This window comes from Procambarus clarkii, chromosome 61 (assembly GCF_040958095.1).
Source record: "Procambarus clarkii isolate CNS0578487 chromosome 61, FALCON_Pclarkii_2.0, whole genome shotgun sequence".
Taxonomy (NCBI): domain Eukaryota; kingdom Metazoa; phylum Arthropoda; class Malacostraca; order Decapoda; family Cambaridae; genus Procambarus; species Procambarus clarkii.
In genome coordinates, this window is record NC_091210.1 from 13,011,093 (window position 1) to 13,034,285 (window position 23,193).

The following is a 23,193-nucleotide window of genomic DNA, read 5'->3' on the forward strand; positions in this document are numbered from 1 at the left end:
CACTTACGAGCGTGTACATCTTTCCTCAATCTTTGACGGCTTTGGTTACATTTATTAAACAGTTTACAAGCATGAAAACTTGCCAATCAACTGTTGTTATTGTTATAAACAGCCTCCTGGTGCTTCAGAGCTCATTAACTGTTTAATAATTGTAAACAAAGCCGCCAAAGATTGAGAAAAGATGTACAGATTCGTAAGTGCTTGCGTAACTGCTTCGTGAATCTGGCCACCAGGTTCGTAAGTGCTTGCGTACCTGCTTCGTGAATCTGGCCACCAGGTTCGTAAGTGCTTGCGTACCTGCTTCGTGAATCTGGCCCCAGGTTCGTAAGTGCTTGCGTACCTGCTTCGTGAATCTGGCCCCAGGATACTAGGAAGTATATGAGGGAAGTCCATCTACGGAGCGATGAGTAGCCCTAATAAGGAAACTTTGAGTAGCCTTAAATAGTTATATAAGTATATATAATGATATATGACTCCCAGGTACCTAGTTACCGCTAGGTGAACAGCAGCATTAGGTGAAAGGAAACATACCTAGCCATATTTACCACGGCCGGGACTCTAACCCGGGTTTCCCGACTGAGAGTCGAGAAGAAAGCCTCAATTGCCATTCAAGAATTGCCATTTCAATTAAAAAAAATAATTCATGGTCTAATTCCCAAACGCTTAAGGCGATCATTTGCATACTGACGCTGCCTCACCTTCTGGATATATCACAATATTGTGAAGGGTTTGAGACTGACCTTTGAGTACGCAGTCCAGGCATGGAACCCTACCTGGAAGGAAAGAAAACGGGAATTATTCGACAGTTACTTAAGAAAATTGGTTCTAAAACTTAAGGCAGCAGAAAAATTTAAGAAAAAATAGTACTGTATTATAAGAGCTGAGTACTCACCTAGTTGTACTCGCAGGGGCTGAGCTTCGGCTCTTGGTCCCGCCTCTCAACTGTCGTTTAGGCCGTGATAACATCTATATCATCATGGTATTATCAGTTTGTGTTAGTTTTGCCTGGTTTGTACCTGGTTGATGGGGTTCTGGGAGTTGTTCTACTGCCCAAGCCCGGCCCGAGGCCAGGCTTGACTTGTGAGAGTTTGGTCCACCAGGCTGTTGCTTGGAGCGGCCCGCAGGCCCACATATACCTGGTTGATGGGGTTCTGGGAGTTCTTCTACTGCCCAAGCCCGGCCCGAGGCCAGGCTTGACTTGTGAGAGTTTGGTCCACCAGGCTGTTGCTTGGAGCGGCCCGCAGGCCCACATATACCTGCTTGACGTGGACGGTAGAGCGACGGTCTCTCTATTCAGGTCGGCGTTCTATCCCCCGACCGTCCAAGTGGTTGGGCACCATTCCTTTCCCCCCGTCCCATCCCAAATCCTTATCCTGACCCCTTCCCAGTGCTATATAGTCGCTTCCCTTCCAAGCACAGTTTTACGGGCTATTCATGCCCGTGCCACCTCTTGGGTGGCTTAATCTTTATCAATCATCAATCAAGCACAGTTGTACACCTGTTCACGCCCGTTACACAGGTGTACAGGCACTAAGACAAGGTCTGTGTGTGCCTCTCGGTCTCAGTTTAGACCATTGTGTTAAGGGCTTCAGACAGAGCCGTCAACACCGAAGGACAGGCAAGTTCCTGGCTCCTGCTGCTGCTGCTGCTCCTGCTGCTGCTGCTGCTGCTGCTGCTGCTGCTGCTGCTGCTGCTGCTGCTGCTGCTGCTGCTGCTCCTGCTGCTGCTGCTGCTGCTGCTCCTGCTGCTGCTGCTGCTGCTGCTCCTGCTGCTCCTGCTGCTGCTGCTGCTGCTCCTGCTGCTCCTGCTGCTCCTGCTCCTGCTGCTCCTGCTGCTCCTGCTGCTGCTGCTGCTGCTCCTGCTGCTGCTGCTGCTCCTGCTGCTCCTGCTGCTCCTGCTGCTGCTGCTCCTGCTGCTGCAGCAGGAGCAGCAGCAGCGAGTGCAGCGGCAGCGGCAGGAGAAGCAACACTTGGCTCTTCATTAGACGAAGCGAGTTCTGGTGGGGGGGGGTTATGGGGCTGGGAGTGGGGGGAGGAGGGGAGCGGTCGGTACCCAGCAGTCATCTTGGTCACGCTGAGGCGGCCCCCCCACACCCCCACAACCCCACCACCACCCGGGAATCACCCCACCAATAGCCTTCTGGCAAGTGTGGCAGCGGCCGGGGTGCACGGAGCCACGGAGAAAGGACGGAAATGACGGGGTGGGAGAGGAATAGTCGGGACAGGAAGGACAGGGAAGGAAGGGGGAGGACAGGGAAGGAAGGGGGAGGACAGGGAAGGAAGGGGGAGGACAGAGAAGGAAGAGGGGAGGACAGAAACGGGAGAAAAGCAGGACAGAAGCAGCAGTTGGGTCAACCATCTTCCCCTCCAACGTCAAAATATGACGTACCATGAACCCAAGCGGCTAGCTAAACGGGCTAGTCGTCCGTTCCCTATCCGCGGGTCCTCGCCACCTTAGGATAGGATCGGGCAACTTCGTACAGCGTTTTCTAGCCGTTGTGAAGGTGGGTGAGGACGGGCTGGTTGAGCCCAGGTGAACACTGTGCCTGCTTTCTTGTGATTTACCTGTCCTGGCTTCGAGAGTAACTCCAGCATTGATAGATACAGCACCCGTGTTTGAAGATAGATCGATAGCGTGTATGAAGACGAGATATCCGTATGGCTATCCTGCCATACGGATATTGACAAGATAAGGGAACCTGCCCAATATTGTAGCCTGCCCCATATTGTAGCCTGCCCCATATTGTAACCTGCCCCATATTGTAACCTGCCCCATATTGTAACCTGCCCCATATTGTAACCTGCCCCATATTGTAACCTGCCCCATATTGTAACCTGCCCCATATTGTAGCCTGCCCCATATTGTAACCTGCCCCATATTGTAACCTGCCCCATATTGTAACCTGCCCCATATTGTAACCTGCCCCATATTGTAACCCGCCCCATATTGTAACCTGCCCCATATTGTAACCTGCCCCATATTGTAGCCTGCCCCATATTGTAACCTGCCCCATATTGTAACCTGCCCCATATTGTAACCTGCCCCATATTGTAACCTGCCCCATATTGTAACCCGCCCCATATTGTAACCTGCCCCATATTGTAACCTGCCCCATATTGTAACCTGCCCCATATTGTAACCTGCCCCATATTGTAACCTGCCCCATATTGTAACCTGCCCCATATTGTAACCCGCCCCATATTGTAACCTGCCCCATATTGTAACCCGCCCCATATTGTAACCTGCCCCATATTGTAACCTGCCGGCTGAGATTTGTCTTCCAAGATCTTGGACTTAGTTCTTAGGTTCAATGAAGAACCTGGACTTTCTTGTATGATGTACTCATTTAAAGGCCTTCGTTAGCCTTTTCCTGAAGTAAGTGGACTGTGCTACCGTTAATCACAATTGAAGTATACCTGGAGTATACTTGGAGGGGTTCAGGGAGTTCTACTACTCCAAGCCCAGTATAAGGTCAAGCTTGTCTAGTGATACCTGCTTGAACAACATTGTTTCTTGAGGCGACCTGAGCGACCGCAGGGGGCGAGGGACGGCCGCAGGGGGGCGAGGGACGGCCGCAGGGGGGCGAGGGACGGCCGCAGGGGGCGAGGGACGGCCGCAGGGGGCGAGGGACGGCCGCAGGGGGCGAGGGACGGCCGCAGGGGGGCGAGGGACGGCCGCAGGGGGCAAGGGACGGCCGCAGGGGGGCGAGGGACGGCCGCAGGGGGCGAGGGACGGCCGCAGGGGGCGAGGGACGGCCGCAGGGGGGCGAGGGACGGCCGCAGGGGGCGAGGGACGGCCGCAGGGGGCGAGGGACGGCCGCAGGGGGCGAGGGACGGCCGCAGGGGGCGAGAGACGGCCGCAGGGGGCGAGGGACGGTCGCAGGGGGCGAGGGACGGCCGCAGGGGGGGCGAGGGACGGGACGGCCGCAGGGGGGCGAGGGACGGGACGGCCGCAGGGGGGCGAGGGACGGCCGCAGGGGGCGAGGGACGGTCGCAGGGGGGCGAGGGACGGCCGCAGGGGGCGAGGGACGGTCGCAGGGGGCGAGGGACGGTCGCAGGGGGCGAGGGACGACCGCAGGGGTCGAGGGACGGTCGCAGGGGGCCGAGGGACGATCGCAGGGGGGCGAGGGACGATCGCAGGGGGGCGAGGGACGGTCGCAGGGGGCGAGGGACGGTCGCAGGGGGCGAGGGACGGTCGCAGGGGGCGAGGGACGGTCGCAGGGGGCGAGGGACGGTCGCAGGGGACGAGGGACGGCCGTAGGGGGCGAGAGACGGCCGCAGGGGGCGAGAGACGGCCGCAGGGGGCGAGAGACGGCCGCAGGGGGCGAGGGACGGCCGCAGGGGGCGAAGGACGGCCGCAGGGGGCGAGGGACGGTCGCAGGGGGCGAGGGACGGCCGCAGGGGGCGAGGGACGGCCGCAGGGGGCGAGGGACGGTCGCAGGGGGCGAGGGACGGCCGCAGGGAGCGAGAGACGGCCGCAGGGGGCGAGGGACGGTCGCAGGGGGCGAGGGACGGCCGCAGGGGGGCGAGGGACGGGACGGCCGCAGGGGGGCGAGGGACGGGACGGCCGCAGGGGGGCGAGGGACGGCCGCAGGGGGCGAGGGACGGCGGGTTACGTAGGTGTGAGCCAATACCGACAGCACGGCGGCCACCTGGGACTGTACTCCACTTAAACTTTATTACCTCTACCGCGTCCACCCTGTAGCCCGTCCACCCTGTAGCCCGTCCACCCTGTAGCCCGCCCACCCTGTAGCCCGCCCACCCTGTAGCCCGCCCACCCTGTAGCCCGTCCACCCTGTAGCCCGTCCACCCTGTAGCCCGCCCACCCTGTAGCCCGCCCACCCTGTAGCCCGTCCACCCTGTAGCCCGCCCACCCTGTAGCCCGCCCACCCTGTAGCCCGCCCACCCTGTAGCCCGCCCACCCTGTAGCCCGTCCACCCTGCAGCCCGCCCACCCTGTAGGCGGGCTGCAGGGTGGGCGGGCTGTATTCCCCCTACCACCCACACAAGGACGTCATCCATCACCAGACAAGGAGGCATGGCAGGAAGTGCAAAACAGCCCCCTTGAGCACCAAAGGCGTTCAAGAAAGAACTGGTTAATCCCTCTAAAGGATACCTGATCAACGAGACTATGAGCCATAGGTCAGGCTGCTCGCAGCTACCTCAAGGTGATAGTGGTGATAGTGGTAGTGGTGGTGGTGGTGGGGCAGCGATAGCACCGGCGGCGTTGTCACCTGGGGCAGGTAAATGTCCCACGAGGAATGTTGACGGCGCTCAGACACCAGGAGCTGTCTGCCGCTGCTGCTGCTGCTCCTGCTGCACCCCACCTCGCACGCCGCCACACACGCACGCACACGATATTGTGCCTGCGCTCACACACGACACAAACAGGAGAAAACAGAGCCACAAACGACACGAACAGGAGTAAACAGAGCCACAAACAGGAGCCCCTGCGCAGACACGCTCGCAGCAGACACCGGCGGAAGGGAATGCTTAAGAATAGTGAAGGAAAGAGAGAGACAGACAGAGAGACAGACAGACAGACAGACAGACAGACAGACAGACAGACAGACAGAGAGAGAGAGAGAGAGAGACAGAGAGACATACACAGAGAGAGACAGAGAGAGACAGAGAGAGACAGAGAGACATACACAGAGAGAGACAGAGAGAGAGAGAGAGACATACACAGAGAGAGACAGAGAGAGACAGAGAGAGAGAGACAGAGAGACATACACAGAGAGAGACAGAGAGAGAGAGAGAGAGACAAAGAGAGAGACAGAGAGAGAAAGAGAGAGAGACAGAGAGACACAGAGAGAGAGAGAGACACACAGAGACAGAGAGACATACACAGAGAGAGAGAGACATAGAGACACAGAGAGACACAGAGAGAGAGAGAGAGAGAGAGAGAGAGAGAGAGAGAGAGAGAGAGAGAGAGAGAGAGAGAGAGAGAGAGAGAGAGAGAGAGAGACATACACAGAGAGAGACAGAGAGAGAGAGAGAGAGAGAGAGAGAGAGAGAGAGAGAGAGAGAGAGAGAGAGAGACATACACAGAGAGAGACAGAGAGAGAGAGAGAGAGAGAGAGAGAGAGAGAGAGAGAGAGAGAGAGAGAGAGAGAGACATACACAGAGAGAGACAGAGAGACAGAGAGAGACAGAGAGACATACACAGAGAGAGACAGAGAGAGAGAGAGAGACATAGAGACACAGAGAGACACAGAGAGAGAGAGAGAGACGCCGGTGAAGGCAGACCAGGAGTCTGGAACAAAGGACTGGGGGAAGCAGAGAGGGAAAGGAAGGGGCAAGAGAAAGGGCGAGGGGAGGAAAATGAAGAGGAGGGGAGAGAGTAAACGAGGAACAGGAGGACAAAAAGGGGAGAGCAAGAGGATTTGTGAGGGGCCGAGGTAAAAGTGGCGGCCAGCGAGGGGGCGGTAAAAACCCGCGCCCAGCTGTAGCAGGGGTCCGCGCCCCCGGGTCACGCCGCCGCTGTCGCACACAGTGAGGCACCCGCTCCGGGTCACCACACCCAGGGTCAGACACCCGCCCCGGGTCACCACACCCGCTCCGGGTCACCACACCCAGGGTCAGACACCCGCTCCGGGTCACCACACCCAGGGTCAGACACCCGCCCCGGGTCACCACACCCGCTCCGGGTCACCACACCCAGGGTCAGACACCCGCCCCGGGTCACCACACCCAGGGTCAGACACCCGCCCCGGGTCACCACACCCGCTCCGGGTCACCACACCCAGGGTCAGACACCCGCTCCGGGTCACCACACCCAGGGTCAGACACCCGCCCCGGGTCACCACACCCAGGGTCAGACACCCGCCCCGGGTCACCACACCCAGGGTCAGACACCCGCCCCGGGTCACCACACCCAGGGTCAGACACCCGCCCCGGGTCACCACACCCAGGGTCAGACACCCGCTCCGGGTCACCACACCCAGGGTCAGACACCCGCCCCGGGTCACCACACCCGCTCCGGGTCACCACACCCAGGGTCAGACACCCGCTCCGGGTCACCACACCCAGGGTCAGACACCCGCCCCGGGTCACCACACCCGCTCCGGGTCACCACACCCAGGGTCAGACACCCGCTCCGGGTCACCACACCCAGGGTCAGACACCCGCCCCGGGTCACCACACCCAGGGTCAGACACCCGCCCCGGGTCACCACACCCGCTCCGGGTCACCACACCCAGGGTCAGACACCCGCTCCGGGTCACCACACCCAGGGTCAGACACCCGCCCCGGGTCACCACACCCGCCCCGGGTCCCCACACCCAGGGTCAGACACCCGCTCCGGGTCACCACACCCGCCCCGGGTCACCACACCCAGGGTCAGACACCCGCCCCGGGTCACCACACCCAGGGTCAGACACCCGCCCCGGGTCACCACACCCAGGGTCAGACACCCGCTCCGGGTCACCACACCCAGGGTCAGACACCCGCCCCGGGTCACCACACCCAGGGTCAGACACCCGCCCCGGGTCACCACACCCAGGGTCAGACACCCGCTCCGGGTCACCACACCCGCTCCGGGTCACCACACCCAGGGTCAGACACCCGCCCCGGGTCACCACACCCAGGGTCAGACACCCGCCCCGGGTCACCACACCCAGGGTCAGACACCCGCCCCGGGTCACCACACCCAGGGTCAGACACCCGCCCCGGGTCACCACACCCAGGGTCAGACACCCGCCCCGGGTCACCACACCCGCTCCGGGTCACCACACCCAGGGTCAGACACCCGCTCCGGGTCACCACACCCAGGGTCAGACACCCGCCCCGGGTCACCACACCCGCCCCGGGTCACCACACCCAGGGTCAGACACCCGCTCCGGGTCACCACACCCAGGGTCAGACACCCGCTCCGGGTCACCACACCCAGGGTCAGACACCCGCCCCGGGTCACCACACCCGCCCCGGGTCACCACACCCAGGGTCAGACACCCGCTCCGGGTCATCACACCCAGGGTCAGACACCCGCTCCGGGTCACCACACCCAGGGTCAGACACCCGCCCCGGGTCACCACACCCAGGGTCAGACACCCGCTCCGGGTCACCACACCCAGGGTCAGACACCCGCCCCGGGTCACCACACCCAGGGTCAGACACCCGCCCCGGGTCACCACACCCAGGGTCACCACACCCGCCCCGGGTCACCACACCCAGGGTCAGACACCCGCCCCGGGTCACCACACCCAGGGTCACCACACCCGCCCCGGGTCACCACACCCAGGGTCAGACACCCGCCCCGGGTCACCACACCCAGGGTCAGACACCCGCCCCGGGTCACCAGCGCCGTGTGAGGGGACCCGCTGCATGGGTAACAGCTTCTCCTCCATATCAACCTACCCAGGCTTTGTGCCCTGGAGAGGCCACTCCAGACCGAGAGCTAGAGACCAACTCCATAGTCTCCTGAGACTGAAGGATGGTTACTAGTGCAACTGGTCTATAATGGTTTGTTAATGCTTTGCTCCCTCCCTTGTGTAGTGGGGCTATGTCTGCTGATTTAGGCCCATCACCACAGCCACACCACAGCCACACCACACCACCACAGCCACACTACACCACCACAGCCACACTACCACAGCCACACTACCACAGCCACACTACCACAGCCACACTACCACAGCCACACTACCACAGCCACACCGTCTCATAACCCCCGCAGGGCGAAAATTAAAATCCATAATGAATGCTGGGAGCCCCAGGAAGGTGGAGGGTGGGAGTCGTCGACCCGACACGACCACCTGCGACCAGTCACGACCACCTGCGACCAGTCACGACCACCCGCGACCAGACACGACCACCCGCGACCAGACACGACGACCCGCGACCAGTCACGACCACCCGCGACCAGACACGACCACCCGCGACCAGACACGACCACCCGCGACCAGACACGACCACCCGCGACCAGACACGACCACCCGCGACCAGACACGACCCACCATGACAACCTGCGACCAGACACGACCCACCACGACCAGCAGCAGCCCAGCACGACCGTGGACGACCACCACGACCCCCACACTAACATAACTCAATACAAGACAACTTGAGTTAATAGAATGATATATTGTCCTTGTTATTCCTAATAATATATAGCCTTTCAATACAGAAAAAGACTGATCAACCGGACTCTGATGTCAGTTTGGACAGTCACGTGACGTGAGGAGAGTGAGGGTGTGCCTAACCAGTTCCGTTTTCTTGATTTCCCACAACGCACAACGTGCTATACTTCCCCTACGGCCAAATAATGTCGTACTATCTTAAGGTTATCTTGAGATGATTTCGGGGCTTTAGTGTCCCCGCGGCCCGGTCCTCAACCAGGCCTCCACCCCCAGGAAGCAGCCCGTGACAGCTGACTAACACCCAGGTACCTATTTTACTGGTAGGTAACAGGGGCATAGGGTGAAAGAAACTCTGCCCAATGTTTCTCGCCGGCGCCTGGGATCGAACCCAAGACCACAGGATCACAAGTCCCGCGTGCTGTCCGCTCAGCCGACCGGTTCCCTAATGTGCAAGGATGTGCAAGAAGTCTGCCACTTCTGGCGCATCTTCATCACCTTGCACTTAATGGGGTTGAAGGCTAACGGCCCTTAGTCGGCCCACTCCTATGCTGTTCCATTAATTCCCTGCAGCCCCATTAATTCCTCATTAATGCAATTTTTTGTGTACAGTATCAAATACTGACAGTCAGGGAACATGCAGTCAGGGACAGTCAGGGAACATGCAGTCAGGGACAGTCAGGGAACACTAAACCTAATTATTATTCTAATATATAAACCGCCAGATACAACGGTTGAGGAGTTCACAGAGCAGATGCACAAAATAGAGAACATACTTGACAACCTAGCAAACCCAGCTCCAGATATTATCTTCCTTGGAGATTTCAATTTACCGAGTCTAAGATGGAGAACGGCAAACACAAATATCATAGCAGGGAATGACCCGGGAAATAACCAACCACAGGTCAGAGAACTTTTTGAGATTCTGTGACAAATTCTCGCTCAATCAACAGATTACAGAACCAACTAGGAACGAAAACACACTAGACTTGTTATTCACAAACAATGATGAACTAATCAGGGAGATCACAATCTCAGATACTTCATACTCAGACCATAAGCTCATTGAAGTGCGAACTAGCATAAATAACGGTAGTAGGTCTAAGAGACCCAACAAGCGAGAAGGAGTATTCAATCAATTCAATTTCAACAATAAGAGGATTGACTGGGAAAAAATAAATGTAGACCTTGCAACCATTCAATGGGAGACGGTCTTAAGCGACAAAACTCCCACACAGGGAATAGCTCAACTGACAGCTGAAGCTTACAAGGTCTGCTTGAAGCACGTGCCTGTGAGGAGGGGCAGAAAGAGGACCACTCCACAAAGAGAACGCAGACGACTGTACAGGAGAAGGAAAAAAATAACGGAAATGCTTCAGCAGACACAACTATCACAAGCAAGGAAAATAAGCCTAAGCAGGGAGATTGAGGAAATAGAACAAACATTGAAGCGATCATATGAGTCTGAGGAAATGGAATTGGAACAGAAAGCTATACAAGAGATAAGGAAAAATCCGAAATATTTTTTCACATACGCAAAATCAAAATCCAAAACCTCGACCAGTATTGGACCGTTAATTACAAATGAAGGTACGTACACAGAGGACAACAAAGAGATTAGTGAAATTCTAAGAAGCCAGTATGAGGCTATGTTTAGCACACCAATAAACAACATGAAAGTTGATGACCCAGACAGCTTCTTTATGAATGACATTCAAGCTGCAGATAATATAACGGATATTACCACAAACTCGGAAGACTTTGAAAGAGAAATTGACAATATGCCCATGCACTCAGCTCCTGGGCCTGACTCACGGAATTCAATATTCATAAAGAAATGTAAAGTACCAGTAGCGAGAGCACTCAGCGAAATATGGAGAAAGAGCCTGGATACAGGGGAGATACCAGCAGCACTTAAATCTCCAGATATAGCTCCGTTGCACAAGGGGGGAGTAAAGCCTTGGCAAAAAATTATAGGCCAGTTGCACTAACATCACACATAATAAAAGTGTTTGAAAGAGTGATTAGGAATCAAATTTCTAGTTTTATGGAAAACAATGAATTGCACAATCCAGGACAACATGGATTTAGGGCGGGAAGATCCTGTCTGTCACAGTTACTCAACCACTATGACAAAATCACAGAAGCCCTAGAAGAAAAGCAAAATGCAGATGTTGTATACACAGACTTTGCAAAGGCGTTCGACAAATGTGACCATGGGGTGATAGCTCACAAAATGAGGTCAATGGGAATAACTGGAAAAGTAGGACGCTGGATACTCAATTTCCTGTCGAACAGAACACAAAGAGTAACAGTCAATCAGATAAAATAGAGTCCAAGCGATGTTAAAAGCTCTGTACCTCAAGGTACAGTCCTTGCACCACTGCTGTTCCTTATTCTCATATCTGATATAGACAAAAATACAAGTCACAGCTTCGTATCATCCTTTGCAGATGACACAAAAACCAGCATGAAAATTACCTCTGCTGAAGACATTGAAAAACTACAAGCAGATGTCAAGAAAGTTTTCGATTGGGTAGCAGAAAATAACATGATGTTTAACAGTGATAAATTCCAGGTACTCAGGTACGGTAAAAATAAGGATCTGAAACATAATACAGAGTACAAAACACAATCAAATGTGCCCATAGTAGGAAAACAGCATGTAAAGGATTTGGGAATAATGATGTCTGACGACCTAACGTTTAAGGAGCATAACCAAGCAAATATTGCGTCAGCCAGAAAAATGATAGGATGGATTACGAGAACTTTCAAATCCAGGGATCCCATCACAATGGTTGTACTCTTCAAGTCACTTGTGTTGTCCCGTCTTGAGTACTGCTCAGTACTCACTTCCCCCTTCAGAGCAGGAGAGATTGCTGAAACAGAGGGAATACAGAGAACATATACGGCACGCATAGACGAGATAAAACACCTAAATTATTGGGATCGTCTCAAAGCTCTCCAAATGAACTCACTAGAAAGGAGACGAGAGAGATACCAAATAATATACACCTGGAAGATACTGGAGGGCCAAGTACCAAATCTACACAGTAAAATAACAACATACTGGAGTGAACGACATGGAAGAAAATGCAAGATTGAACCAGTGAAGAGCAGAGGTGCCATAGGCACAATCAGAGAACACTGTATAACATCAGAGGTCCAGTGAAGAGCAGAGGTGCCATAGGCACAATCAGAGAACACTGTATAAACATCAGAGGTCCAGTGAAGAGCAGAGGTGCCATAGGCACAATCAGAGAACACTGTATAACATCAGAGGTCCAGTGAAGAGCAGAGGTGCCATAGGCACAATCAGAGAACACTGTATAAACATCAGAGGTCCAGTGAAGAGCAGAGGTGCCATAGGCACAATCAGAGAACACTGTATAAACATCAGAGGTCCAGTGAAGAGCAGAGGTGCCATAGGCACAATCAGAGAACACTGTATAAACATCAGAGGACCAGTGAAGAGCAGAGGTGCCATAGGCACAATCAGAGAACACTGTATAAACATCAGAGGTCCAGTGAAGAGCAGAGGTGCCATAGGCACAATCAGAGAACACTGTATAAACATCAGAGGTCCAGTGAAGAGCAGAGGTGCCATAGGCACAATCAGAGAACACTGTATAAACATCAGAGGTCCAGTGAAGAGCAGAGGTGCCATAGACACAATCAGAGAACACTGTATAAACATCAGAGGTCCAGTGAAGAGCAGAGGTGCCATAGACACAATCAGAGAACACTGTATAAACATCAGAGGTCCGCGGTTGTTCAACGTCCTCCCAGCGAGCATAAGAAATATTGCCGGAACAACCGTGGACATCTTCAAGAGGAAACTGGACGGTTTTCTAAGAGAAGTTCCGGATCAGCCGGGCTGAGGTGGGTATGTGGCCCTGCGGGCCGCTCCAAGCAACAGCCTGGTGGACCAAACTCTCACAAGTCAAGCCTGGCCTCGGGCCGGGCTTGAGGAGTAGAATTCCCTGAACATTCTGTTGGCATGCTCTAGACTATTCTCACAGATTTGCGAGAGCGACAGAGAGACAGAGAGTGAGAGACAGAGACACAGAGAGTGAGAGAGACAGAGAGTGAGAGAGACAGAGTGAGAGAGACAGAGAGTGAGAGACAGAGAGTGAGAGACAGAGAGCGAGCGAGACAGAGAAAGGAGAAACAAAAATTCCTGGGCTGACTTTGAGAGGCGAGGGTGGGCCCCCAGATGGCGTCGGGGGCGGCGTTTCCATGGACATAGGAGGAAGAGGGGAAATGTTAGTAAGTCGGAAACGTGGCACTGAGAGGGGAACAGTTGCCCTGGGCGACCAGAGGGCCGAGAGAGGGGAGGAGCTGGCCACGACAAGGGCCCCACTGTCACCTGTTATGTACCAGAGGCTCCCAACCCAACGCCCACACATACACCCTCTCAGAAGCACATATGACATCCCTAGTTCATATGTAAGCGGTTTTCAGAGCTCTATCTCCCTTCCCTCCTCAAGCCTGGCTTATGGCCTAGCTTGTCTTGTGATAGTTTGATCTATTAGGCTGTTGCTTAAAGCGGCTTGCATGCCCACATGATAGATATAAAGTTTTCTGGCGAGGGGCGAGTTTATTGGGCAGCGTCACTCATCCTGTGAGTGGACACACCGCCATAGTGACAGTATTGGGCAGCGTTACTCATCTTGTGAGTGGACACACCGCCATAGTGACAGTATTGGGCAGCGTCACCCATCCTGTGAGTGGACACACCACCATAGTGACAGTATTGGGCAGCCCCACTCATCCTGTGAGTGGACACACCACCATAGTGACAGTATTGGGCAGCCCCACTCATCCTGTGAGTGGACACACCGCCATAGTGACAGTATTGGGCAGCGCCACTCATCCTGTGAGTGGACACACCGCCATAGTGACAGTATTGGGCAGCGTCACTCATCCTGTGAGTGGACACACCACCATAGTGACAGTATTGGGCAGCCCCACTCATCCTGTGAGTGGACACACCGCCATAGTGACAGTATTGGGCAGCGCCACTCATCCTGTGAGTGGACACAGCGCCATAGTGACAGTATTGGGCAGCCCCACTCATCCTGTGAGTGGACACACCGCCATAGTGACAGTATTGGGCAGCGCCACTCATCCTGTGAGTGGACACACCGCCATAGTGACAGTATTGGGCAGCGTCACTCATCCTGTGAGTGGACACACCACCATAGTGACAGTATTGGGCAGCCCCACTCATCCTGTGAGTGGACACACCACCATAGTGACAGTATTGGGCAGCCCCACTCATCCTGTGAGTGGACACACCACCATAGTGACAGTATTGGGCAGCGCCACTCATCCTGTGAGTGGACACACCGCCATAGTGACAGTATTGGGCAGCGTCACTCATCCTGTGAGTGGACACACCACCATAGTGACAGTATTGGGCAGCGCCACTCATCCTGCTCGGGTCTCTATGGGCACTAGCTTTCAAGACGATTTCTTAATCCTGCAAATTCCACTACACATAAGGGGCATAACTGGCCGACCCCTCACAGTGTTCAAGAGAGAACTATCAACATCAGAGGCCCGAGACTGTTCAACACGCTTCCACTACACATAAGGGGCATAACTGGCCGACCCCTCACAGTGTTCAAGAGAGAACTATCAACATCAGAGGCCCGAGACTGTTCAACACGCTTCCACTACACATAAGGGACATAACTGGCCGACCCCTCACAGTGTTCAAGAGAGAACTATCAACATCAGAGGCCCGAGACTGTTCAACACGCTTCCACTACACATAAGGGACATAACTGGCCGACCCCTCACAGTGTTCAAGAGAGAACTATCAACATCAGAGGCCCGAGACTGTTCAACACGCTTCCACTACACATAAGGGACATAACTGGCCGACCCCTCACAGTGTTCAAGAGAGAACTGTCAACATCAGAGGCCCGAGACTGTTCAACACGCTTCCACTACACATAAGGGGCATAACTGGCCGACCCCTCACAGTGTTCAAGAGAGAACTATCAACATCAGAGGCCCGAGACTGTTCAACACGCTTCCACTACACATAAGGGGCATAACTGGCCGACCCCTCACAGTGTTCAAGAGAGAACTATCAACATCAGAGGCCCGAGACTGTTCAACACGCTTCCACTACACATACGGGGCATAACTGGCCGACCCCTCACAGTGTTCAAGAGAGAACTATCAACATCAGAGGCCCGAGACTGTTCAACACGCTTCCACTACACATAAGGGACATAACTGGCCGACCCCTCACAGTGTTCAAGAGAGAACTATCAACATCAGAGGCCCGAGACTGTTCAACACGCTTCCACTACACATAAGGGACATAACTGGCCGACCCCCTCACAGTGTTCAAGAGAGAACTATCAACATCAGAGGCCCGAGACTGTTCAACACGCTTCCACTACACATAAGGGACATAACTGGCCGACCCCTCACAGTGTTCAAGAGAGAACTATCAACATCAGAGGCCCGAGACTGTTCAACACGCTTCCACTACACATAAGGGACATAACTGGCCGACCCCTCACAGTGTTCAAGAGAGAACTATCAACATCAGAGGCCCGAGACTGTTCAACACGCTTCCACTACACATAAGGGACATAACTGGCCGACCCCTCACAGTGTTCAAGAGAGAACTATCAACATCAGAGGCCCAAGACTGTTCAACACGCTTCCACTACACATAAGGGACATAACTGGCCGACCCCTCAGTGTTCAAGAGAGAACTATCAACATCAGAGGCCCGAGACTGTTCAACACGCTTCCACTACACATAAGGGACATAACTGGCCGACCCCTCACAGTGTTCAAGAGAGAACTATCAACATCAGAGGTCCGAGACTGTTCAACACGCTTCCACTACACATAAGGGACATAACTGGCCGACCCCTCACAGTGTTCAAGAGAGAACTATCAACATCAGAGGCCAGAGACTGTTCAACACGCTTGCACTACACATAAGGGACATAACTGGCCGACCCCTCACAGTGTTCAAGAGAGAACTATCAACATCAGAGGCCCGAGACTGTTCAACACGCTTCCACTACACATAAGGGACATAACTGGCCGACCCCTCACAGTGTTCAAGAGAGAACTATCAACATCAGAGGCCCGAGACTGTTCAACACGCTTCCACTACACATAAGGGACATAACTGGCCGACCCCTCACAGTGTTCAAGAGAGAACTATCAACATCAGAGGCCCGAGACTGTTCAACACGCTTCCACTACACATAAGGGACATAACTGGCCGACCCCTCACAGTGTTCAAGAGAGAACTATCAACATCAGAGGCCCGAGACTGTTCAACACGCTTCCACTACACATAAGGGACATAACTGGCCGACCCCTCACAGTGTTCAAGAGAGAACTGTCAACATCAGAGGCCCGAGACTGTTCAACACGCTTCCGCTACACATAAGGGGCATAACTGGCCGACCCCTCACAGTGTTCAAGAGAGAACTATCAACATCAGAGGCCCGAGACTGTTCAACACGCTTCCACTACACATAAGGGACATAACTGGCCGACCCCTCACAGTGTTCAAGAGAGAACTGTCAACATCAGAGGCCCGAGACTGTTCAACACGCTTCCGCTACACATAAGGGACATAACTGGCCGACCCCTCACAGTGTTCAAGAGAGGACTATCAACATCAGAGGCCCGAGACTGTTCAACACGCTTCCACTACACATAAGGGGCATAACTGGCCGACCCCTCACAGTGTTCAAGAGAGAACTTGATAAACACCTTCAAAGGATACCTGATCAACCAGGCTGTGATTCATACGTCAGGCTGCGAGCAGCCGCGTCCAACAGCCTGGTTGACCAGCAGTATTTGACTAATGCAGTGAAACGCAGTTCAATACATTTCCATGCAAGGAGTTCAATGCCCTGGTTTACTTCTCCCAAGGCGGGGGCTCGAATCAGGATTCGAATCGAATCGAATCGAATCATTTGCATATCCCACCAGCTGTGTTCTGCCCCAAAATCTAATATTAGTGATGGTTCTATGAGGAAATTAATATAGTGTACCATTTGAACAAATCCACAAGGGCCGTGACGAGGATTCGAACCTGCGTCCGGGAGCATCCCAGACACTGCCTTAATCGACTGAACTACGAGAGGGTAAAGGGTTGAAACCGAAGTTTTACCGAACTTACTGCAGGACGCGGACGCAGGTTCGAATCCTCGTCACGGCCCTTGTGGATTTGTTCATTTGATGCATCACGTTAGTGTGATCTCTGTGTTATCTTGAGGTTATCTTGAGATGATTTCGGGGCTTTTAGTGTCCCCGCGGCCCGGTCCTCGACCAGGCCTCCACCCCCAGGAAGCAGCCCGTGACAGCTGACTAACACCCAGGTACCTATTTTACTGCTAGGTAACAGGGGCATAGGGTGAAAGAAACTCTGCCCATTGTTTCTCGCCGGCGCCTGGGATTGAACCCAGGACCACAGGATCACAAGTTAAGCGTGCTGTCCGCTCGGCCGACCGGCTCCCTATGTGTGTGATAGTGTACCATTTAGTATCCGTTCTCGGTCGGAGGAAAGGGAGCCGGGCGGCCGAGCGGACAGCACGCTTAACTTGTGATCCTGTGGTCCCGGGTTCGATCCCGGGCGCCGGCGAGAAACAATGGGCAGAGTTTCATTCACCCTATGCCCCTGTTACCTAGCAGTAAAATAGGTACCTGGGTGTTAGTCAGCTGTCACGGGCTGCTTCCTAGGGGTGGAGGCCTGGTGGAGGCCTGGTCGAGGACCGGGCCGCGGGGACACTAAAGCCCCGAAATCATCTCAAGATAACCTCAAGATAACCTTCCCCACAACGAGGGCGTGGATTGGTTTAAAGATTGAATCTAAATTGAATCTAAGACTCTAAATCTAACGGGACTGGTCTAAGACCAATCTAAGACCAGTCAAAGACTAAGACCAATCTAAGACCAGTCAAAGACTAAGACCAATCTAAGACCAGTCAAAGACTAAGACCTTGGCCTTCCATCCTGTGAAGTCTCCTGTTGAGATGAGGAGTCACCCCTTGTCACGCGGGGTAGTGAACTATGTATATAGCTAAATACTTAACAACCCAGTTGGCTGCGTCATACATTAAACAAACCCATTGACCTCTTTCCCCACCCCCCCTTAGTCTGCCTATTTTTAAGCCCCTTGTGGTTTTGAATGATTGTGTCAAGCATGCTGCATGATACGAGATTACTGCAGCTGTGTTTCCCAGGGTCATCACAGCCTGGTTGGTCCGGCACTTTCTTAAAGAGAAAACTATCTAGTTTCCTCTTGAAGATGTCCACGGTTGTTCCGGCAATATTTCTTATGCTTGCTGGGAGGACGTTGAACAACCGCGGACCTCTGATGTTTATACAGTGTTCTCTGATTGTGCCTATGGCACCTCTGCTCTTGACTGGACCTCTGATGTTTATACAGTGTTCTCTGATTGTGCCTATGGCACCTCTACTCTTCACTGGACATCTGATGTTTATACAGTGTTCTCTGATTGTGGCTATGGCACCTCTGCTCTTCACTGGACCTCTGATGTTTATACAGTGTTCTCTGATTGTGCCTATGGCACCTCTGCTCTTCACTGGACCTCTGATGTTTATACAGTGTTCTCTGATTGTGCCTATGGCACCTCTGCTCTTCACTGGACCTCTGATGTTTATACAGTGTTCTCTGATTGTGCCTATGGCACCTCTACTCTTCACTGGACCTCTGATGTTTATACAGTGTTCTCTGATTGTGCCTATGGCACTTCTGCTCTTCACTGGACCTCTGATGTTTATACAGTGTTCTCTGATTGTGCCTATGGCACCTCTGCTCTTCACTGGACATCTGATGTTTATACAGTGTTCTCTGATTGTGCCTATGGCACTTCTGCTCTTCACTGGACCTCTGATGTTTATACAGTGTTCTCTGATTGTGCCTATGGCACCTCTGCTCTTCACTGGACCTCTGATGTTTATACAGTGTTCTCTGATTGTGCCTATGGCACTTCTGCTCTTCACTGGACCTCTGATGTTTATACAGTGTTCTCTGATTGTGCCTATGGCACCTCTACTCTTCACTGGACCTCTGATGTTTATACAGTGTTCTCTGATTGTGCCTATGGCACCTCTGCTCTTCACTGGACCTCTGATGTTATACAGTGTTCTCTGATTGTGCCTATGGCACCTCTGCTCTTCACTGGACCTCTGATGTTTATACAGTGTTCTCTGATTGTGCCTATGGCACTTCTGCTCTTCACTGGATCTCTGATGTTTATACAGTGTTCTCTGATTGTGCCTATAGCACCTCTACTCCTCACTGGTTCTATTCTGCATTTCCTTCCATATCGTTCACTCCAGTATGTTGTTATTTTACTGTTCACCTCAAACTCTTTCCTCTAAATATGAGTATATGCCAAATATTACTCTAGACAAAACAGGAACACTATAATGATATCCTTGATATCCTGAAGCTTCTCGTAATCCTCGCTATCACTCTCTTGGCGCTTACAGTAGCTCAAGTATATTATAGTCCAACATGAAGCATTTTCTTAGGAATAGGAAAATGTCTTCGAATCAGAAAAGGAGACAAAAAAATGTTTAGGGTTGATTAGACCGAGGATTAGGCCCCACACCTGGAGGTGATTAGGCCCCACACCTGGAGGTCATTAGGCCCCACACCTGGAGGTCATTAGGCCCCACACCTGGAGGTCATTAGGCCCACACCTGGAGGTGATTAGGCCCACACCTGGAGGTGATTAGGCCCCACACCTGGAGGTCATTAGGCCCCACACCTGGAGGTCATTAGGCCCCACACCTGGAGGTCATTAGGCCCACACCTGGAGGTCATTAGGCCCACACCTGGAGGTGATTAGGCCCCACACCTGGAGGTCATTAGGCCCACACACCTGGAGGTGATTAGGCCTCACACCTGGAGGTCATTAGGCCCACACCTGGAGGTCATTAGGCCCACACACCTGGAGGTGATTAGGCCCCACACCTGGAGGTCATTAGGCCCACACACCTGGAGGTGATTAGGCCTCACACCTGGAGGTCATTAGGCCCACACCTGGAGGTGATTAGGCCCACACCTGGAGGTGATTAGGCCCCACACCTGGAGGTCATTAGGCCCACACCTGGAGGTCATTAGGCCCACACACCTGGAGGTCATTAGGCCCCACACCTGGAGGTCATTAGGCCCCACACCTGGAGGTAGTCAGAGCCCACACCTGGCGGCCAGTGGTGCAGGTGGTGGCGGCGGCCAGTGGTGCAGGTGGTGGTGGCGGCCAGTGGTGCAGGTGGTGGTGGCGGCCAGTGGTGCAGGTGGTGGTGGCGGCCAGTGGTGCAGGTGGTGGTGGCGGCCAGTGGTGCAAGAGGCGACCAGTGGTGGCAGCGCCCCCACACTAACACTTTAAGGAGAAAGAGTATAGTGGAGGTGGTCTGGCCCCCCTTGCCTCAATTACCTGCCTTCCCTTCCTTGCCTCTCTAGGGTAAAAGTGCGACAGACTTCCTTCCCTTATACTCCTGGGTAATGCTCCAGACACCACCTTACACCACCCTCACACCCCTGATCCTGCCTCCTGTCCTTATACCTGGTTGGTGGGGTTCTGGGAGAGTTTGGTCCACCAGACTGTTGCTTGGAGCGGCCCGCAGGCCCACATATACCTGGTTGATGGGGTTCTGGGAGTTCTTCTACTGCCCAAGCCCGGCCCGAGGCCAGGCTTGACTTGTGAGAGTTTGGTCCACCAGGCTGTTGCTTGGAGCGGCCCGCAGGCCCACATATACCTGGTTGATGGGGTTCTGGGAGTTCTTCTACTGCCCAAGCCCGGCCCGAGGCCAGGCTTGACTTGTGAGAGTTTGGTCCACCAGGCTGTTGCTTGGAGCGGCCCGCAGGCCCACATATACCTGGTTGATGGGGTTCTGGGAGTTCTTCTACTGCCCAAGCCCGGCCCGAGGCCAGGCTTGACTTGTGAGAGTTTGGTCCACCAGGCTGTTGCTTGGAGCGGCCCGCAGGCCCACATATACCTGGTTGATGGGGTTCTGGGAGTTCTTCTACTGCCCAAGCCCGGCCCGAGGCCAGGCTTGACTTGTGAGAGTTTGGTCCACCAGGCTGTTGCTTGGAGCGGCCCGCAGGCCCACATATACCTGGTTGATGGGGTTCTGGGAGTTCTTCTACTCCCCAAGCCCGGCCCGAGGCCAGGCTTGACTTGTGAGAGTTTGGTCCACCAGGCTGTTGCTTGGAGCGGCCCGCAGGCCCACATACCCACATATTCTACTGTACAAATTTGGGAGCTGCCCTCCAGTATCTTCCATGTATATATTATTTGATAACTTTCTCGTCTCCTTTCCAAAGAGAACATTTTGAGAGCTTTGAGACGGTGGCAATAATGAAGATGTTTTACCGTGTCTATGTGTGCCCAATATGTTCTCTGTATTCCCTCTAATTCAGAGATCTCTCTTGAAGGTGGAAGTGAGTACTGAGCAGTACGTAGTTCTGAGATTGCAGAAATTGTAGTTCTGTAATATGTCTGATTATTTCAGGTTGAGTTTTCTCCTAATTGGTTCTGTAATCTATTGGGCTTTGAGGAGAAAGCGGCAAGCCATTACGACTATATAGCACTGGGAAGGGGTCAGGATAAGGATTTGGGATGGGACGGGGGGAAAGGAATGGTGCCCCAACCACTTGTGGACGGTCGGGGATTGAACGCCGACCTGCATGAAGCGAGACCGTCGCTCTACCGTCCACCCCAAGTAGTCAGAGAATTTGTCAGAGAATCTCATAAGTTCTCATACCTGTGGTTGGTCACTTAAGTTGATTTCCTGATATAAAGTTATTATTTCCTATTATCCAACTTAAAACTTGGTTGATTGGTCTCCAAGGAAGATAATATCTGGAGCTGGGTTTGCCAGGTTATGAAGGATATTCTCTAATTTGTGTAGCTGCTCTTTGAATCACTCAACTGTTGCATCTGGCGGTTTGCATATTACAATAATAATTAGATTTATTTTTCTACCATGATTCCAAGTAGGTCCCACTAACTCACTTGATGAGTTTAATAGTTCATGATGGATATAGTGTCGTCTCATGGTGGCAATACCCCCCCCACACCACACAGGACCCCCCCCACACCACACAGGACCCCCCCCCACACCACACAGGACCCCCCCACACCACACAGGACCCCCCCCCCACACCACACAGGACCTCCCCCCCCCACACCACACAGGACCTCCCCTCCCCCACACCACACAGGACCCCCCCCCCACACCACACAGGACCTCCCCCCCCCCACACCACACAGGACCCCCCCCACACCACACAGGACCTCCCCCCCCACACCACACAGGACCCCCCCACACCACACAGGACCCCCCCCCCCCACACCACACAGGACCCCCCCCCCCCACACCACACAGGACCCCCACCCCCCACACCACACAGGACCTCCCCCCCCACACCACACAGGACCCCCCCCCCACACCACACAGGACCTCCCCCCCCCCACACCACACAGGACCCCCCCCACACCACACAGGACCCCCCCCACACCACACAGGACCCCCCCCCACACCACACAGGACCCCCCCCACACCACACAGGACCCCCCCCCCACACCACACAGGACCCCCCCCCACACCACACAGGACCTCCCCCCCCCCACACAGGACCCCCCCCCACACCACACAGGACCCCCCCCCACACCACACAGGACCCCCCCCCCCCACACCACACAGGACCCCCCCCCACACCACACAGGACCTCCCCCCCCCACACAGGACCCCCCCCCACACCACACAGGACCCCCCCCCCACACCACACAGGACCTCCCCCCCCCACACCACACAGGACCCCCCCCACACCACACAGGACCCCCCCCACACCACACAGGACCCCCCCCCACACCACACAGGACCCCCCCCACACCACACAGGACCCCCCCCCCCACACCACACAGGACCTCCCCCCCCCACACCACACAGGACCCCCCCCACACCACACAGGACCCCCCCCACACCACACAGGACCCCCCCCCACACCACACAGGACCCCCCCCACACCACACAGGACCCCCCCCCACACCACACAGGACCCCCCCCCACACCACACAGGAC

General features: G+C 54.5%; 3 protein-coding genes across 8 annotated transcripts in view; 1 reads left to right on the forward strand and 2 right to left on the reverse strand.

Annotated features, from left to right (window-relative positions):
- The window catches only part of LOC123774404 (mucin-2), a 163,116-nt gene that overhangs the window by 88,516 nt on the left and 51,407 nt on the right, over window positions 1-23,193 (reverse strand). For all 6 annotated transcript variants that reach the window (XM_069307819.1, XM_045768657.2, XM_045768660.2 and 3 more), the window contains one exon: window positions 741-773. The gene's annotated coding sequence lies outside the window, so the exon portion shown is untranslated. The remainder of the gene's footprint in view (window positions 1-740; window positions 774-23,193) is intronic.
- Window positions 3,483-7,965, reverse strand: LOC123774242 (uncharacterized). Its single transcript, XM_045768389.1, has 2 exons — window positions 7,815-7,965; window positions 3,483-4,651 (listed from the first exon to the last, which is right to left on the reverse strand). The coding sequence occupies exons 1-2, from the start codon at window positions 7,963-7,965 to the stop codon at window positions 3,483-3,485; spliced, it is 1,320 nt and encodes a 439-aa protein (XP_045624345.1).
- LOC123774243 (salivary glue protein Sgs-3-like) lies at window positions 8,696-9,046 on the forward strand. Its single transcript, XM_045768391.1, has one exon. It carries the CDS (start codon window positions 8,696-8,698, stop codon window positions 9,044-9,046), a length of 351 nt encoding a protein of 116 aa, XP_045624347.1.

Excerpts from the sequence above, each read along its gene's own strand:
- LOC123774242 (XM_045768389.1), bottom strand. The coding sequence starts at position 7,965 with ATGACCCGGAGCGGGTGTCTGACCCTGGGTGTGGTGACCCGGGGCGGG. Across the intron at positions 4,652-7,814 it reads GGTGTCTGACCCTGGGTGTG|GTGGCCGCCGTGCTGTCGGT; the intron begins GTGACCCGGGGC and ends GTACAGTCCCAG.
- LOC123774243 (XM_045768391.1), top strand. The coding sequence starts at position 8,696 with ATGAATGCTGGGAGCCCCAGGAAGGTGGAGGGTGGGAGTCGTCGACCC.